Source organism: Myotis myotis, unplaced genomic scaffold (genome assembly GCF_014108235.1).
Source record: "Myotis myotis isolate mMyoMyo1 unplaced genomic scaffold, mMyoMyo1.p scaffold_m19_p_4, whole genome shotgun sequence".
Classification (NCBI taxonomy): Eukaryota; Metazoa; Chordata; class Mammalia; order Chiroptera; family Vespertilionidae; genus Myotis; species Myotis myotis.
In genome coordinates this window covers 101944375-101965338 of record NW_023416346.1, presented here as the reverse complement: position 1 = coordinate 101965338, position 20964 = coordinate 101944375, and the positions used below count along the sequence as shown (strand labels likewise).

General features: G+C 33.1%; 1 protein-coding gene across 3 annotated transcripts in view; it reads left to right on the top strand.

Annotated features, from left to right (window-relative positions):
- Nucleotides 1-20964, top strand: part of POF1B (POF1B actin binding protein) — a 73019-nt gene that overhangs the window by 31296 nt on the left and 20759 nt on the right. For all 3 annotated transcript variants that reach the window (XM_036304738.1, XM_036304737.1, XM_036304736.1), the window contains 4 exons: nt 2771-2953; nt 14009-14139; nt 18073-18100; nt 19635-19709. In XM_036304738.1, coding sequence (XP_036160631.1) covers nt 2771-2953; nt 14009-14139; nt 18073-18100; nt 19635-19709 — 417 coding nt within the window. The remainder of the gene's footprint in view (nt 1-2770; nt 2954-14008; nt 14140-18072; nt 18101-19634; nt 19710-20964) is intronic.

The window sequence follows — 20964 nt, the reverse complement described above, 5'->3', positions numbered from 1 at the left end:
GAAATACAGTGAGATGATCTGGATAAAGCCAGAATCTGTACAAACCTGTTTAGTATGACATGAGACTAATTCAAATAAGATTAGCTCTTAGGCAATGGGACCTGTCCAAGAAAGAGGTCTTTGCATTAGAAGGCTGTTAAAATGGTACCAGGTGCAACATATTATCCAATTCATATGAATTGTACTCTATATTTTTTCTCTATCAATGAAGACAAAATATATGATAAATCAAAAGTGATCTCTTGCAGGTTAAAAACTCAGCTTATAGTATGCTTCAAAAGTATGAGTAATATATGAATATCTTGCTTTGGAACAACAATTTTAGTAGTCACGTGTGAGAATTGAAAACTGAGTACCTGCTAAGACTTCAGTGGTTCCAGTGAGTGGGTACGAGGCCAAATAGGTTCAGGGAAACCACAAAGCACCCCAGATGGAGAGACTATTCCCATTCTATTCAAGAGGCAATGGATACTTTAATAAAGGAAGATGAGTGAGAAATTAGTTTTGTTTTCTTTATTATTCTTTATTGATATGTCCTTTCAAAGTGTTTCCTAACTTGTTTTTTGAAGAAATACATTATATTTTTTTCAGGAGAAATTCTATTTCAGTAGTGTATGAGCTTCCCACTGTGTGAAAGTTTTCTCAGAGTTCAGACTTTCACTGACTTTATCCTAATCCAATGTATGAAGGTATTTTGTAACATTAAAGAACAGATAATACATTTACCCCCTGAATTTGTGTAAGAGTTCCTGATTAGTACACAGCCAGACTTTTAAACTGTAGACATCTTAGTGCTTGTATGTTTGTAAAGTAAGTCATATTGGAAACGAGCCTATAGAAAATGATTCTATGAACTGATTCTATGATCTTTATTATCTATATGTCTACCAATTCAGTTTCTGTTTGTAAAATGTGTTTCTTTAAATATTTTTCTTTCTTTCAAAATACTTTTTCTATACATGAAATGATAATTAATACACATAGCTAAAAACATCAAGGCATAAAATGTATTAAGAGGCACAAAAAAGTATAAAAAGAGAGTAAAAATGCATACAGTGAATAAATAGCCTATCTATCCTGATTCTCTTGTCCCTCAGTTCATCTTCTCAGGCAGTAACTCTTAAAAGTGTTTTGCTCTGTGCATTTCAAAGCCATCATATATATTTGTAAATATACATATATGTACATTTTTTAAAATGTTATACAAAGGGAGCATACTATATTGATTCTTACGCATCTTGCTTTTCCCATTCAACATAGTTTAAAATTGTTTCATATAAAAACTGAAGATCTGAAGTGTTTTCTTTTATTAATACAAGTCAGCTTTCCACAGTCAAAGAAAATAGGGCACTCAATTTATACTTTTGCAGTTAATTGTATGTGCATGAATATATTACTATAAGTCAAAAAGTATTATTTTTTTCTTTGAAAATTGGCTTTCAGGTGCCTGTTATCAAAGTAGAACATTAACAAAAAAAGTGCAGGAAATTCAAATAAACCTGAAAGCCCTCAAACTGAAATAACCAAATATCTTTTTTATTCTGTGCTCTATACTTATGAGGAGGAAAAAACCTCCATGACAAATGAACAAGCAGATAGCAAAGATTTAATTAAAAAACAAGTTACAGAACATATTAATGGCAGTAAAAATTTAGCTTAATGTTCTAAAAGAGCTCTGATATAGAAATCATGAGTTCCAGTCCCAATTTTGCCACTGATTAGTTGTGTAATTTTAAGATAATCATCCATTAGTTCATTTATTCTTCATAACAACCCAATGCGACACATATTGTTTCCACTTTTACAAAGGAGGAAACTGAGGCTAATAAAGATTGCATATGCAGTTTCTCAAGATCACACAGTAAGTGATAAAATCAGACTTAGAATACATATTTTCTGGATCTGAATTTTCAGTCACTGTTTTTGAATATTTTTTCTTAATTCATACTCGGTTTTCATAAGCGTAAGAACTTTCTCCACCTCCACTGTGATTCCTAACATTGAAAATCACTACATTATATTATTTTCTAATTTTATAATTCATCTACAGCTTCAGAATTATAGTATTATTAGGTAATTAGGTGCTGAAGTATCTGTTGAATCATCAAAAAAGAGGATTTAATATTAATATTCATTATAGTTTTAGTGATAACTATTAGTGGAATATTAATTTAATCAGAACATTCAAGTCCCTGACCCATTTAGGTAAGTATTTGGATGGTCACAGCCACTTGATCAAATAAAAATAGAATTCAATAAAATTTCCCCCAATGGAATACTTTAAAATTGATGAAAGTAAACAAAATAGAAACAGATCCATATGCACAAAGGGGAGGAGTGTTGGGGAACGGAGTGATAAAGGTGAAGGGATTATGCCAAAAAAAAACACAACAATCTCATAGACACAGACAGCAGTATGGTGATTGCCAGAGAGAAGTGGGGAGGGGGGGAGGGAGAGGTTGAAGGTTTAATGGAGGGATAAGTGGCGACAGAAGGAGACTTGACTTGGGATGGTGAACACACAATATACATATGATGTATTATAGAATTGTATACCTAAAACCTATATGATTGTATTAACCAATGTTACCTCAATAGATTCAATAAAATTTAAAAAAGAAAAGAAAAGAAACAGAAAAAATCACTTAGTAAAGCTACAAATCCTAGGGCTTCAAATATCTTGTGAAAGAAAATTTTAAAATAGTTTCAGTTGGGTTTTTCTTGATCAGTAATTTTTATTCTCAATGACTCTTTTTGGTATGTGTTTTAGGAATTCTATCCTCAGGTTCAGTGCCATCATCACATTGTCCAACAGCCCCAGATCATCCACTCTCCTCATTGTCAACAATCCCATTCTAGCCAGCAAATCCAAACTATCACAGGAGGTGACTCAACATCTACAAGCATTGGAAATGACCTTTGCCATGGTGAATCAAGCCATATACATGAACAGGTAAGTTCAATTAACTGATACCTTACAAAATTGAAATAATACCCTTAAACACTTCTCACTCTGTACAAGTACCCATATTAAATTTTCATCAAAATATTGAAGAGTTATGTAACTAGGATTTGTAATTTGTTACAGTATTTTAAAAACTAAATTTCCTTTTCCTCTCAGAACACAAAATATTTCAGGTCTATTAATGAACTAAATCTATGAAGGAATCATGAATTGATTAATAAATTCCTGATTTATAGCTGATCCTCAGGTCTAAATTGGTCCTAATGGTTGTAAAACATTAAATATTTTTAAACATTAAATACTTTCATGAGATATGGTACTTAAATGAACAGTGATTTGCAAATGATATTATTGAAGGTTATTATAATGGTCTCATTTCACAGGCTGGTAATTACTTCCTATATGTCTTCTTTGAAAATATGGTATATTAAGTCAAGTTAAAATGTATACAATTTATTGTATATTACATAAACAAAATATAAACTAAAATTTAGTTGCTAAGCATTAATCTCTTCGGATATAATTGCCAGTGACTAATTTATGTTCTGAAAACTTTGGAATCTTGTAAACATCTGTTATGCAAGTGTTAAAGGAAAAAAGATTTTCTTGTATCTTGGTAAAGTTAACAACAGGAACAATGAATAATCAACATCATTTGTATGTTTTCAGATGTTTTTTCTAGTAAAGAATAACTTGCTCAAATTGACCCTTTCATAGGCAACTCTTAGTAAAAGATAAAAGGAGAAAAAATAAGAAAAAATAAAGGAACCTGTCCACATAAGAATTTGATTGATTTATATTAAATATACATGATATTACTTCTAAGGGCTGTGAATTTGAAATATGCACTTTATCTGTATTTGTCAAAAAGAACCACAAATAATTTAAAAATCCACCATTTTCAATCTATAAAGCCTTAGAATGATATTTTCTCTGAACCATCTTATTAGATTAAGTCACTTGAAATATAGTTAAATCTTGTAATTTGCTTCAGTTTCTTCATTTTAAAATAAAGATTTTACATCACTCATTTCTTACAGGCTATTCTAAGAATAAATTATGTTTTGTATGCTAAGCACTTACCATAGTTGAGTGCTATTGGAAAGTACTTAACAAAATAGTAGTTCTTAGTTTTTAGTAGCAATTATTATTTATAAACATTAAATCTTCATGCCAGGTCCTATGAAAAATACTAAAGTGGGTAAAGCATTGTCACATTTCTTATAAGTGTTTACTATCTAATATGGAAATGACAAACTTAAAACATAACACAAAACTAAGTGTCTTCTGTCATAACAGAGGAACAAGTAATGTGCTTTGAGAACAGAAGAGAGAAGAAATTAATTTCAGCTGGAAGGTCAAGGAAAGCTTTGTTGAGGAGGCAGGAATTGAACTGGGCTTTGAAGAGTGAGCCAATTTTTATATGTGGTATTATGGTGTGGCATAGAGTTGACTCCTAAGAGGGAATTACCTGAAAAAAGTTATAGGTTTGGGAATTTACATTTTGGGCTTCAGGAATAGGTTTACAGTTAGTGGTTTGGTTTGTATGGAAAGGAAGACAGAATGAGGAGTACTAGATCATGAGGCTCAAATGTTAAGTTTAAAATGTTGAACTTTATTTGGTAGGCAGTGCAGAGTGAGTGAAGGTTATTAAGTAGGAAAATACTGATAGGTGTGCTTTAGGAGGTTAATCCTAGCAGCTTTGTACAAGACAGATTGGCATACTGATTAATTTTATTCTCACAGTGATCAGATGAAGGTGTCATAACAGTAGGTAGGGAGTGAGGGGCAATTATCAGAGATGGGAATAACATGCTAGGATTAAGAATCTTGAATAGTGGCAATGGTGATGCTATATTCTTTCATTAGCTCAGTACAACTAAGAATATATTTGACCAGACAAGATATTGTCTATTTAAAAAAATGGGTAGAGTTGGGTAACTAATATATTACTTTCTATTCTATTATTCATACTTCAGTTTGAGATTTGTCAAATGCTGGTGGCTTTTTTGTATATATAACATTTTTCTAGTTTTTCAATAGCTTCTGATGATAAAGTTGAAGTGCTGCTGAAAATAGAACAGTGCCCTGGGAATCTTAGATGTGGTAATTCTACTTGTATGGGGTTACATAGGATTGGATCCATTCTTGGTCAGAGTGAAGAGTAACCTGACTGTGCAAATCCCATGGACAAGGGATGACAGGGAGTGATTAGTCTCACCTAGGTTCCTTGGTGTTTATATGTCTCTTCCACCTGGCAGAAGTCTCTTTAAAGAGTAATAGAGCAGAAGTAAGTTGGGCTTTTTAAAAATATACATATTTTATTGATTTTTTACAGAGAGGAAAGGAGAGGGATAGACAGGTAGGATAATTGATGAGAGAGAAACACCAATCAGCTGCACACCCCCTACTGGGGATGTGCCCTCAACCAAGGTACGTGCCCTTGACCAGAATCGAACCTGGGACCCTTCAGTCCACAGGCTGATGCTCTATCCACTGAGCCAAACTAGTCAGGGCAAGTTGGGCCTTTTTAAAACTAAAGGTTGGCCCATTTTTAGTTTGTGTTTAGAGTTCAATTGTAAGTGGAGGTAGCATAATAAGGTGGGAAAAATATAGACTTTAAATTCAATTATTTAGGCTTATAAAAGCCTGCGCTGTATGATCTGAGGTGTTTGATTTAACTGAAGTAACTGACTTAACTGAACTGAACCTCAGTTTCCCCATCTATAAAAGAGGTAGAATCATACTTAATGTGTAGTGTATCTACAATACAGTTCAATGAGATAAAATATCTAAAGTACCTGGCTTAGTGTCAAGCACAAAGTAGATGCGCAAATGAATGTCCAATTTTCTATCTTCTCCCTCCCTGAACACCATGCCACAAATCTTTCCAAGCATAAATATGTGAAATTGTATTAATATTTTCTCATTGTAATGATATTTTTAAATGAAACTAAAATGCTTTCCACAAAGCAAAATATATTCAAATATTTTTGAAAATAAAATGTGGAAAAACTTGGTTTCAAAATATTTTTTAGAAAACGAATCTATGTATGTTTTTCATGGTTTTCCCTAGAAGTATCACAATTTTGGTTTCAAATTCAAAACATCACTAATCACATGTCTTTCCTGGAGACATTAAGAATAACACACTGTGATCATTTCCCTGCCATGAGCAAGAAATAGATAATTTCACATATGTTAGTGACAGGGGGAAACTCAGCTGAACTCATTTTACAAGTTGTCATACAGGTGGTGGTTATTAGAAAAACTCAAATAATTATGTATATTGTATGTGCAATTCTTTTCCACTTGGCTCAAGGCTTCCAAAAAACCTTTAAGAGTCATGGGAGGATACAAAAAGAACAATCCTGATTACTTGGATAGTGCTATTGCCAAAGGAAAATACTCCAACTTGGATGTTTTTCATTTGAAAATTCAATTTTTGTCAATATCAAGACAGCATAGATCTTAGTGTCAGGTGTTTTTTTCTGGAAAGTACCCAGGCAGCTTTCCACAATGCTTATTTAACATAAGTCCTTCACTAATGATGGAATCTCTGGGCCTTTTAGCTCTATGAACTCAGCAGCTTCCTTACTTATTAACACGTGACTCATATCCCCCTCCATATTAACTGCCTTCTTCACCCCCATTAATGAAAATGAATGTCTTTTATTCAGACCTCTGTCCCCTGCTATTGTTTTGAAAAATTTAATTCATATCTGTGTTGAGCCCATCTTTTCCAAACACGACCCTTATCTGTGTCCCCCTACCTCCTGCTCTGGTGCTCCTTTGAACTCTTGTTTTATGGCAAACAAGAATTGCTATTTATTAGCTCTTTAAAATATTTTTTTATTTTTTTAATTAGAGTAATGCCTGTAATGCTTAAAAGGTCAAATAATAAAAGATATATAAGAAACAGCAATTCCCTGTCCCAACCTTCTTCATGCACACCTGATCCCCCAGAGGCAATCATTTTCAACTCTTAGCTTTTTCTTCTGGTACTTACCTCCATACACCTAAATAGTATGCATATACTTATGCTGTTATTTCTTGATTTATTGAAGTTGTATATTATCTCTTAATAATTCTGATACATAGAATTTAGTTCTATAAATCCCAAGTTTTGTCTAACTCAGTACTCAGTGTTTATGCTACTATTGACATGAAAGTATTGTTTGTTGCTGAACCAATTTGTGTACTGTTTTGCTTCTTTTATTAGTATAACTATTTTTGCTGATATTAATATTTTCCTATTTTTTATTTGTTTGGTTTTCTATGTGTCTTCTGCTAATTCTTTTCTCAAGGCAATTTTATACATTTAAGTGTTCTGGTTTTTGTTGATCAATCATCTTCTCTGTTTAAAACCCTGCAATCCATATACACGAGCCCTCTTGACTTGTATTACCACTATCTACTGACCTTCTAGCCACTCTCCCTATCCTTTCATAGTTTCATTGGCAGGCTTACAATCTTCTCCATTTCCTGATGACCCCTGACCTGTAATTATCTATGAGAACTTCACCACTCATATATATCAGTGGTATTTCCCACACTCTGTCCTCATGGTTCTTCATTACCCTCATTTTTTTTTTTTATTTCTACTACATCCTCAGCCCTCATAGACTGATACCAATCTTTTAAATATCCTTCTATCTTTATTCCAATAGCAAATTGTCCATATGCCTTAAATTAAATAAGACCATTATTTATATGATGGTTTAGCATTTTACCAAAAGGAAAAAAAAGTAGGTATTAAGTTACCTACATTTTCCAGTTGAGAAAACTGAAGTTCAGAAAGTTTAAGCAATATAATTAATCTAAAACTAGGAAGTGGGAACTCCACTTTTGGCTCCAATTTCCATTCTTTTTTTCACTTCAGTGGTTTGCTGCCTAGGTTTACTCATATAGAAAATTAAATTAGGGTTTTATTTTAATTACAGAGCTGTTGTTAGGAGTAAAGTCTCCATTTTAGAATTGTGATTGTTATACAGTACATTCAATTCAGTGACATTTGTTGAAAATCTATGTACCATGTACTGTATAATGCAACATAGTTTTACTGAAATATCTACAGAGATTAAAATAGCAGTGAAAATTTTCAGAACCTAAAATTCTGACATTTTCTCTAGCCAAGATTTCTTCTTGTGGTACAAAATTTCTTCTTACTATTTTTTTACCCTATTAGCCAAAAGACATTGTACCTAAAATGTATTTAATTTAATGTCTACTCAATTAACTGTGATCTCAATCAGTCTAACAGTTATTAACTGTCCCAAACCAAAGCAAAATAAATGAAGAAGTAACCTTATTTATCTAAAATCTTATCATATCATAGTGTGGTGAAAGCCTGCGAGGGGCGTGCGCAGGGTGGAGAGGGTCAGTGGGGAAAAAGGGGACATCTACAATCCTTTCAACAATAAAGATAAATTTAAAAATAAATAAATAAAATAAAATGTTGCCATATCATTATGAGCTTTGGGGGGCTAATAATCTATACTTTGTAAATATTTTATTAATCCTGATATTTTTTGTTTTTATGTAACAAAAAGTTACTACCCACTAAGGTGTAAGCAGAACAAACTTTGTTACTTAACATGTCCATGATCTTTAAGAGGATTAGACATTTATGTATGATATCTTTTCTATAACATGGCATTTTAAGCGCTTTATAGTCTGCTGAGCAACCTTTCTAAATAGGTGAAAAATGCACACACTTAAGCCAGTTACCTAGTGGTCATAAATTTAATTAAGCCAACACCCTATACTACTGGTTTGTGACTGAATCTTGCTTACAAACTCTCCCTAATCCTGAGCAACATTTCTCACAAATGTATGCCATTAAGTTTGAGGGGAAGGAGCAGGCAAGAATATTTAGATAGCTCAGCCAAAACCCTATCTATTCTGTGCCTACTATCTGCAGGGCTCTATTATCACTACCATTAAACTTTGTAAATATGGTTGGTCAAAATTATCATCTTTAAACATCAAAGTTAATATAAAGTAGATGGTTGCAAGAAATTCCACTCCCAGAATATCATCAACCACAAACAAGAAAAAAAAAACAACAACAAAAAAAACTGGAACCAGGACAAGAACTTCCAAGGCAATAGTGAGGTGAGGCCCAAGTTTTCCCTTTACAAAGTACTTCCTTTCTACAAATTCTCTAAGAAATGATCACTAATTTATCTCTGCTTTCATACCTAACATTGTTGCCTTGTCTTGTGTTTGTGGCAGCAATTCTAAGCAAAGTTGTGTGTGTGTGTGTGTGTGTGTGTGTGTGTGTGTGTGTGTGTGTGTTTTACCTACAATCAGAGATAAGATGTTGGATTGCTTGGCTATTATTATAGTCAAATAGTTAACTAATTAAAGAATCTTTAACTTTTTGTAATTTTTTGAGAAATATCACATTTTGCATATCTGAAAATGACTATTCTTCAACACAGTTTGTATCCCTTCCCTGTTTATATAAAAAAAGTTAAATCTATTATCCAAAATTGACATTCAAAATAGCTCTCATTCATTAAGCAGAGAGTAGATATGGGCCATGCACATATCTCAAATATCTTATCAACTCACTATTGTCACAGAGAGAAAACCTCTACCCAGTTTTCTATCATTATTCTGACCCCAAACTCAAGTTGGCTTGGGAGGCTCCTGATATTGGCTTTTTAAAGGCAACCAGAGGATGGCTCTTATTACTCTCAGTTTGCAGATTACATTTTCATGGTGTCATGTTATTTTATTATGAATTTTTCATTATTCCTCTGTGAGAATTAAAAAATGTGTTAATGTATACATATGAGCATGACATTGAGCCAATTCTAAAAAGATATCTCAAAACACACCTGCAAACAGTTAAAATAAAAGAAGGGCACTCTTTCCCCCTCCCCACATGGGAGTCTGTACTTGTTCTTCAATAAATCTTCACCTTTGCTATACCACCTTCCCCCCCCAAAAAAACACAAAAAAAACCTAAGAAGCTCTAAAGACTTGTGATTTAGTAAATGCAAAAAATTGTGAACTGGCACATCACTGTTCATGGTTAGAAAATGTCATCTTATTGTTGAGCATAGTCCTGTCAAAGATTTAACAGTAGTTTAGAAGCTGACTTCTGTCTGTCCTCTCTCCTCCAAACTTTTGAACCCAACTGGGTTTTGGATTTTACTGAGTGTACTCAAATGTTATTGTAAATAGTAAGTTGTACAAAACTGAGAACGAATATATACACAAAGGAGTGAAATTGTGTTCCCTTCTTTTCCACCTTGACATGTCTTTTTCCAGAAGAACTGATTCTTTAATTCTAATGTTCTAACCCTTTCTCCAGCTGATTCAAATTTATTATTTGAATTTCAGGCATACTTAGCATAGTTTCACACTAATAAAATCAAACAACTAACCTCCAAAATAATGCAGTTAGGAAGATTGCAATTCCAAAGTAACTCCTTTGGAATTGCAATGAAAACAAACAGAAGATGTCATCTGGGGAGACAATATTGTGTAGTGGTTACAAGACTGCATTACTTCATTTAATATTTATATAAAGTTTACAGTACAATGCCTGGCACATGGTAAGAGATTAATAAACAGTAGTTATTAATACCATTTCTCAAAATAAAATCACATACCTTTAGTAACTTTTAACACTGCTTTCTAAATATGAAACACACAATTAATGTAAATCATTCCTTGTCCTGAGCTCTGTAATTCTCTATTTAGGTACCTACATTTTCCACCACATCCAAATCACATAAGTAAAAATTTTAATAATGGCATTAAGATTCATGTGGGTGAAGTCTTATGTACATGAAAGATCTACTAGTATGAAGTGCAATGCTAGGAAAATATTTGCACAAAAAGAAATAAATATTTCAAGACAATCTGAAATGATGGAAGTACTATGTCAAATGAATCAAACTTGAAGGAAAAAAGAAACAATTTTCACATTATGATGAAGGGATTACAATCCCCTATTAGAAAAAATGTGCAAAACACTAAACATATCAAATCAGTTGTTTGGAGATTCTAACAGGGGAGCTCGGTACTTGAATATCCTTGGCTAAATAAAATCTTTCTGCTTGGAAAACTTAGTTTTAGAAGGGGCACACATAGAGAGGTGAGGCAAGAAAATAGTATCTATTTGGCCAGCTACAGCAATGAAATAACCTAAGGATCAATGGAATGACATTGACATGACAGCTAGATTTTCCTCTTATCTAGTTAAGCTTGATTTTTTTCTTTTAAAAAATGCTTTTTTTATTGATTTAAGAGAGAGGAAGGGAGAGGGAGAGACAGAAAAAACAATGATGAGAATCACTGATCGGCTGCCCCCTGCATGCCCTCTACTGGGGATGGAGCCTGCGACCTGGGCTTGTACCCTAACTGGGAATTGAACCATGCTCAACCACTGAACCACACTGGCCAGGCTTGATTTTGTTTTCAATTACAGTTTACTTTCAATATGATTTTGTATTGGTTTCCTGTGTATAGCATACTGGTTGGTTAGACCATCATTTACTTTACAACATGTTTCTCCTGATATTTCCAGCACCCACCTAGCCCCATACATAGTTATCCCAATATTATTGACTATATTCCCTATGCTGTACTTTATATCCTATAACTATTTTTGTAATTACCAATTAGTACTTCTTTATCTCTTCTTTTTTTCCACCCAGTTCCACAAGCCCCTTCCTTTTGGCAACCACCAAACAAAATTGCAACAGACACATAAACATAGAGAGCAGACTCATGTTTGGTGACTATATAGATGGTCCATAAGGGAGAAATGGATGAATGAAATATAAAATCAGAAGTATTCATGATTACTCTGAATACAGATTTGCTTAATTAGACCTTTGTTTCCGGTGGGGGCCTGTTGCTAAGAATCTGTTTGCCAAGATCTAGAAATCTATGTAGAACCCAAATATCAGTTTCCAACTCTACAAGGAGTTCAGGATAATTGCAATAATTACTGGTCCAAACTTAGGGAAATGGGTAAAAGGGATTACTATGATATTGTTGAGGTAGTGTTGACTATGTTCTTTTATGCATTTTTCTTTATCTTTTCTTTTATTCTTAATCATTCCTAGTTAGCTGCTTTAAGAGAGAAACCTGCAAAGAGAGAGAGAGAGAGAGAGAGAGAGAGAGAGAGAGAGAGAGAGATTTTTTTTTCCAGAATCAGCTAGTATCTGGGGTCACTTCTAACCAGGTAGATGACTTCTTTCAATTTAACAAGTACTTAATGAGCAGCTATAGGGTGTTCAATAAGTATTGTGCTAGATACTATGGGATATACCAAAAATATGATTCATTCTTTTACTCTTAAGTTTGCTTATTTCTTTTAGGTAGGGAGAGGGTGCTGGGAGAATAAGATTTACATGTGTAAAATAATATGAAAAAATTCAAGATAATTGAGCACAAAGAGCTAAATTGAATTACCTTGTTAGCTAGAATAGTTTCAGTTTTCATGGTGGTAGTAGATCTTGAGATGGGTTTCAAAGGATGGGTAAGATTTGAATATGCAGCAATTGTTGAAGAATATTCAAAGTAGCAAAAATGTGAGTAAAGCCTAGAGGCCAGAATAATGTGATGTATGCCCTGGAAAGTGTAATCTACTATTGCTGAAACAGAGAACATGTTGGGAAATATAATGGTCATTATTATGGTCATGTAAGCATTTAAAGGTTTTATATTTAATACATACAACTTATTAAGTCTATGGCATTTTAATATACTGTGTAATGAAGCCTACTCTGTTTAGGAAACAATCCTTCTCTAAGAAAGCAACTTGAAAGGGTACATGGACAAGATAACATTGTAATGTATTCATTCAGACTTTTAAAAATGTGAAAAATATATATCTTAATAAAAACATGATCACACTATACTGTATATTGAGTATGACTTTCCCTCATTTATCTATTTTATAAATGGATTATAATATCACAGGCATAATTGTGAAAGCTCATCTTTGTTTATTTTGCAATTATTCCATTTGCCTCAGCATGCGTGATTTTTTAGGGTCTGCATCCAGAAGATGGGTTGAAAAGGAAATATCATTGGTCAAATTTGAAGTATATTTATTATACATATGCTTAGGAATATGTGTGTTTATAGGGCACCTTTGGTCCCACATGCAATATCAAAGATGGTCTGAAATGCAGCTTAAGTTATTAACATCCAAGTAGTGTTGTTTTGGAGATCAGAGGCAAGGTGGATAAAAAAGTAGAAAAGATTGGGACCAAACAACATGAAGTTATTAGAATAGATCTTATTTAGGATATTACTCAGAGTATTTTGTGTTTAGGATTTGAAAAGTCTCCTGGGTCTAAGAATTTTCTACATTTGGCCCTATGCCACTCTTTCCAATGTCAAATTGATTGGATATTCAATCCAAATAATAAATGCCAGGGGGAGGTCAATGGGGAAAAAAGGGAGACATATGTACTACTATTTGTAATAGCTTAAACAATAAATTTAAATTTTTAAAATATAAAAAAGATTTAAAAAAGAAATACATAGAAACACATTACATTAAGGTTTATTTAATCTAACTTTAAGATATACTAATAAATCAAACTTTCACTGAGAAGATGCAATTCCAAATGAAATTAATTCTTCTATAGTCAGTATAATTCAAGTAATTCACATTTTCTTTTCCAAAATGGGACAGATGGGTAAGCCATGTGGTGATAATGCACAATTCAGAGATTTTCATTTACTTGTTTTACTGCTTTACTTAAGCATCTATGTTCCAGAATTTTTATATAAATTATTCAAGTTTTGCATTTATTAGGTCACTTAGATTTGTATGAAATTTAAAATGTTATCACAATGTTGCTTTACTTTAAATTCATCCCATATTGAAAAATGTATACCCCAGATGCAAAAAAAAAAAAAATTGTGGCTTGATTCATGAGGTGACTTTGTAATTGGTTACTTGTATTAATCATTATTTCACATTTTTCATTTCATATCAAAACATCTGTGAATTTAGAAATACTTAATATTGTTTATAATTGAGGTTGATGTTTTCTTCAGGTGATAATTCAGGATGATGGCCCTGAAAAATTGGATCCCAAATATTTTGGAGAGTTACTTGCTGATCTAAACCGCAAAAATGCAGATCTCTATCACTGCCTGTTAGAACATTTGCAGAGAATTGGAGGAAGGTATGGTTAATATATTATTTGCTTTGATAGTGTACCTAATCAAACATTTATAATACTGTAGTATTTCTAACAGACTATTTTTAGAGCCTTTTTAGGTCCACAGCAAAACTCTAGTACTTTTAATGGAGAAACAGCACAATTATATATGCAGATATAGCAAATGTTTCATTTTTAGAGTTAATGTACTTTATGAAAATCATCAAAGAGATCACACCAGCCCTTCTAGGATCAGTAAAAAAATTCTCTATATATTCTTTTGTAATGTATTTTGATGGCAAATGCAGCCTCTTGGACAAGGAGCTCAAAAATGCATGATAAACTATAACTTATTTTAAGATATTACATTGATGGTACAAGATACAATCCTACTGCCAGCACATGATTCCCACCTTCAAAGCTAAGCCTTCATTACTCTTTATACAAATCAACACCTTCTCTGATTACCTAAACAACTGTTTCACAGATTCATCCATTTGTATAAGTCACTACCTTAAAACCTTTCCCCCTTACTCTGAGTAATTATTCATTGTCTACTCTGTACTACACTCTGTGTTTTTTAAATATTATCTAATTGACACAGTTACCCTAGTAAGTTTCAAATGAAGACTCAAAGAGAAAGTTATTGACTTAAGGTCACATACCTTCTAAGTGCTTGAGATGAATTAAAACATTTTGAGTACTCTTTAGCTATAAATTATGACTTAGCTTTTCTACAAAGTCTTCCTTAGATATTCATTTTGGTCTTGGAGCTACTCTTCTGCACATTAATAATGTCCTGTGAATGTTTGTATCAAAGTGTCACCTTATAAAATCAAGAGCATATAGAGACATAATCTTAAGTACCCTGATTCTAGATCCATGTACTTACAAGCAGCATCAGCATCATGTGAGAGCTTGGAAACAGACCTACAGAATGAGAAACTCTGAGGGTAGGGCCCAGCAACAAGCACCCCAGAGGATTCTGAAACATTCTCAAGTTTGAGAAGCATTTGACCTGTGGCAGCATTTTCAACCAGTGTGCCACAAGAATTTTCAAAACATGCAATACCTGACTACTTAGTCAGGGGCACTGATCTCTTTCCTTTATATTGTCAAATAAACACATATGTAATACCTTAATCAATAAAGAATAAAATAATAAAAAATGACAACAGCCAACACACCAGTAGCCGTCCAGTGTGAATGAATCAAAATTATACCTGTATTTTTGTCAGAATGGCAGAAAATAAAATATATATTTTTGGTGTGTCACAGAATTTTAGTAATTAGTTTATGCGTGCAATGAGATTAAAAAGATGGAAAATCGTTGGCCTAAGGCTACAAAAGTGGCAAAATCTGGGACTAGTACCTATACTCTGAGAGCCTTTCTCTGTGGGCAAATCACTTGACTTTTCATTACTAGATATGTATTCCAAAATGTTTAAAATATTGCTGACAATTTTAAGAAATTATCAAAAATTTGAATCATCAAATTTCAAAGGTCACAGGATTTAGACCAATTTTATATTGTGCAAATTTTGCCTTGAAACAATTATGTTTGTATAAAGTACAAGATAATATTTGTGTTTTGTATTGCCCCAAAAGAGTTCAGAGCATGTGGCCTTGACAAAGTCTCTGTTAAATAAAGATTTACAGAATTAGAGTTCAATGTATTCTAAATTTATAGTCTCATACTAAATAGAAGTAGAAGAAGTAGCTATACAAGGAAAGTTGAATTATTTCATAATAATCATCCAGGTAAATTTTAATCTGAGGTCTCTAACGAACTTTCTCTCATGTGAAGGTTTTGATAAATATACATGGATGATATAAATGTGTAATTAAAGACTGCAAAGCTTTGAATTTAATTCCTAGAGTAGCTAACAAAAAAGTTGAAAGCTAGCATCTGCAACATTAGTAAACGCTCCAGGATGGAGAGGAGTTTATATGTTTCTGTTTGTCATAAGGTTGTCAGTTTCTTTCTCTTCGTTCTTTCCCTCCTTTCTTTCTTTCTTTCTTTCTTTCTTTCTTTCTTTCTTTCTTTCTTTCTTTCTTTCTTTCTTTCTTTCTTTTCTTTCTCTTTTTTTGTTTGTTTTGTTTTTCCGTATTACATTTCTTTCTACCTAGGAGATGAGATGGTATGAAGTGAGGGCCACTCTATTTCTCACACAATGTAATTTTAGTCACCAACTGCCAGTGCTGAATAGAGATGTAATCCACAATGACCTTTCCACCTCCCTGCTCTGCTCTTTTTCCACTTTCTCCCTCCCTCCCCTTTTGTCTCCACTTCTCTTTCTAAATTACAATTCAGCAAGGAGTGTAATCCTTGGTCAAAATTTGACCCAAAATTTCAGGGTCAAAATTAAGGAAAGCTGTCTCATTAAACCATTCTGGTTACTCTTTAATATTCCAGTGCTTCTTGCTTTATTTCTTTGTATTATTTTCTTATTTGTAGAAAAAAGTAAGGGACTAGAGACCTGTGTACTAGGTCGGCATTAGAATTGGAATTTTAATAAAGTGATGATTCCAGTTATCAGTAGGGCAAGACTACTAAAACTGCATTGTGATTCATATTTTAACTTGTTTTACCTTCCAATATATGCATGTAATTACTTTAGTAAAATATTAAATAAGTAGAAGATACTTTATTTTGTTTTGCTGTGGCCTCCCCACAATTTCTATTTGGGGGGACAACACAGAAATACCACATGCATACATATATACATACATGCATATGATTGCACATATGTAGTCATGTCTTGGGAAATGGAATCTTCAGTTCTTCTCCACATTAGCTTGTTTATTTTTATAAATGCATACAAAAGGTTTTGCCCAGTGAGTGACCCATTTATTTCAATTAGCAGTATATTACTCATAAGCACTTACTTAGAAGGTAAATGTAGGAAATATAGGAGCTATTGTACTAGCTTAATATCTCTAAAACACTTTTCTGTTTTACTGAGGATATGTCAATCATATATTTATGATTTTCTGAGACTGTCTTATTTTAAGATATTCTAGCTTGCTGTCAGAACATGTGTAGTGTTTTTGTTTTTTTGAGAAGTATATTCACTAAATGTATTTTGGGCCCAATTCTTCCACTAAGTGCAGAGAGAGCAAATAGGCAAAAATAAAGGCCTGTCTGTTGCCACTGACAACATTAGAACTGTATGCTTCCCAGCTTTCACCACTCCCCAAAGAAGCAAGTGCCAGACTGATATAGTCACTAGCAATTCTCTTCCAGCTTTTGCCTTCCTAATATGGCTTTAAAAAGGGGTTGCGTAAAAGAGGGAAACGGGGGACATCTGTAATAGTGTCAATAAGTTTAAAAAAGGGGCCTTCCAACCCTCATTTTGATGCTGGAAATTATATTATTATACTAAAATTTTGGTCATGTTGCTTAAGGTCTGTCCGTCCCTATGCAAATATTCAAATACCCTTTAAACTTTGTCTCTGCCATTTATACTGTAGTGTATATTGAATGAATTTCTCAATCTTGTTTTGCAAGTTTGGATTTTGATAATACTTGAAATCACTGGAATCAGCATTGAAAAGGGGCAATACAAAGAGAAAGAGGATGTATAAATAGAGAACAACTATTATCATTATTTATTCACTCAGGCAGTATTTATTGCCAAGCACTGAGGACTTTGACATCCAGCCTCAAACAGACTGGTGTTAATGGATGATACTAACCAATTCTGCATATTCTATCGGTTTGTTATTTGGGTATTGCTTATTTTTAACAGATTAGCTAGTTACAAGAAAATTATCTTTACATTTTTGAAGTGACATTTCAGTTATTTTAAAAATTTTTTATTTGGACTATAAATTGAATTGGTGCTTTTATGATATATTGAAAAGTGAGATAAAGTAATTAAAACATTAGCATTTATGTATGATCAATGTACATATTTCCCTAAGGTTGTCCATCTTTTTTTTTCATTCTTGCAGCAAACAAGACTTTGAGTCCACAGATGAGGTAAGTGTAAAAGAGAGTTAAAAATCAAACATGGAACAAGAAATAATGATCATTTTGCTTTTAATGTGATATAGCCATTTATGTCTTTGTAATGGCTGTAAAAGCAATAATCTGAAATCAGTCATACAAAAAATGTTTTATCAGCTGTCACTTTATGATTTAATTTGTCTTTGATTATCAGGATATTTAAAATTTAATTGACCACATATTCTCTGCTTTATAAAATTAAAATATACATTGACTAAATAAATAGCAAATTTAGTTTTAATGTACTTTGAAACCTTGTATGTCCTGTGACAAATAGCAGCTCACAGCATTTTTTTCAAATATTAATTCTATTATATATGCACATTTTGTTAATAATTACTTTTAATGGAATAAGTCACAAAATAGAGAAAGAATATATTTCAATGTAACAAAGCACAATGGCCTCCTTCGTGTGAATTTTTATCTTTGTTTCCAATTTATTGATAAACTGGATTTATTTCATTTTTTTCAGTAAGCTCTAAATTGCCTTTAAAAATACTGACTTCAATATAGCCTCTCACTTAAAATTAGTTGAAGATTCTCAGTGTTGCTGTGGCAACATCATCTTTCAAAAATCACCACAGTTCTATGTAAATTTCCATAAACCCTTAATATTATTGTATTTCTCCAAATTTTTATTGTTTAAAATTAACCTCTAAAATGTCATATCTAACACACAACAAAAATTCCAAAAGGTTTTCAAGAGATACACTGAAATAAAGTGTCTCATGGGATTTAAGAGGCCATCCCCTTATTCTGATTTTTAAATTTGTTTTATTTTTAAAACCTCACCCTAAGATATGTTTCCACTGATTTTAGAGAGAGAGGAAGAGAGAGAGAGAGAGAGAGAGAGAGAGAGAGAGAGAGAGAGAGAGAGAGGAAAAAGAAACTTAAATTGGTTGTGTCCCATATGTGCCCCAACCTGGATCAAACGTGCAAACTTTTGGTGTACAGGACAATGCTCCAACCAACTGAGACCAGGGCCATCCTCTTGTTTTTCAACTGCTCTTTTGAAAAAATAAAAATGGAACATTTGGTTGCCCAAAGCTTTTCCCTACAGTGCCTAAAATTGAGGGGTTTTCCCATGGTGTGTGTAGTATAATCTATTTTAAAATATTTTTATTGATTTCAGAGAGGAAGAGAGAGGGAAAGAGAGATAGAAACATCAATGATGGGAGAGAATCATTGATTGGCTGCCTCCTGCAAGCCCGCTACTGGGGATCCAGCCCACAACCCGGGCATATGCCTTTGACTGCAATTGAACCCAGGACCCTTCAGTCCGCAGGCCAATGCTCTATCCACAGAGCCAAACCAGCTCGGGCTAACTTTTAAAAGTAAAAACTGACTAGGCTAGAAATGAAATTTGTAGCAACTATTACATGAAAAGTGAAATAAGTTTTTGATGTCCCTAAAAATAAGCCCAATGCACAAGTCTGTGGACTGCGGACCCTAAGATTAAAATAATAATGTGTAACTGTTCAATGGATAACATTCTCTTTTCTTACAGTCAGAAGACATTGAATCCTTGATTCCCAAAGGATTGTCAGAGTTTACAAAACAGCAAATTCGCTATATTTTGCAGGTGAGATGGTGTCAAGAGTGGGTGTGAGAACAATACTAACAAACCTTTAGGTTAGAATTGTTCCCTTAATTAAGAACAGAAATTTTCAAATAAAAATCCTTTTTCACAAGAATTGATTATACTGTATTTTGATTTTAAAAGGATTACATTATAGTTTGATCAGATCACAAACACAAGTAGAATATGACTAACATACAGGAAAGCATTCAAGAAATAAAGGGTGGGGCAAACATAGGTTTACAGTTGTGAGTATGTGAAACACAGAGTTTATTCTTATATTATTATTTATTTATTAGTGTATTATTTTCCATATGAACAACTGTAAACTTACTTTTGCCCCATCCTGTTTTACTCCTCAATGTGGAATGCCCTTAGTCTCTCTTCACTGCTGTAGCAAAACCTGACTTATATCTGTTGCCCTCCTCTTCTCCTCCTCTACCCTTCTCCACCATACTTCTGCCAATGAGAGATGGAAAAGCAAGTGCCATGCTTTTCTTAAATTGTGGGAGGCTGGAGACCCCTGGAGCAGTAAATTCCAATATAATGAAGGGAGAGATAGACCAAGATAGGTGCTGTGAGAATATGACTAAAAAGAATACATGTGTTTACAAAAAAGGGTTCTGAAGACAATATCTAAATTTGATAGTTGGTCTCAAACTTTTGTTTATCTAAATTTTGGACTTGGTGTTATATTTGTAAAAATTAAATGAAATATTATTTTTAGTGGTATGCATTCTGTATAATAAAGAGAAAGTGGTATGGGGCACACATATGCTCTGCAGAACCTGAATCTTGGAGAAATTCTTAATATTATCTCTGGAGGTGGGATGCTCATCTAAAGTGCATTCATAATTTATTTCTGCAAAAAAAAAACCCAACCCAAACTCCTTCTATGAATTTTTGCATCTAAGATTATGAGAGACATTGGTCTGTAGTTTTCCTTTCCTGTATTATCTTTAGTTTTGTCGTCAGGATAATAATAAAACTAGCTTCATAAAATGAAATGAGGAAGGGTTCTTCCTTTTCTATTTTCTGGAAGATAGTCATAGACTTGGTATCGTCTTCTTCTATTTATTTATTTTTTATTTATTGTTGAAAGTATTACAGATGTCCATTTGTTTGTTTTTCCCATTGACCTCCTCCACCCCACATCCGCCCCTCCCAGGCCTTAACCACTCTATTGTCTGTGTCCATTTATGCATATAAGTTCCCCAGTAAATCACTCCCCACCCCCCAACTCCACCTTCCCTCTGGA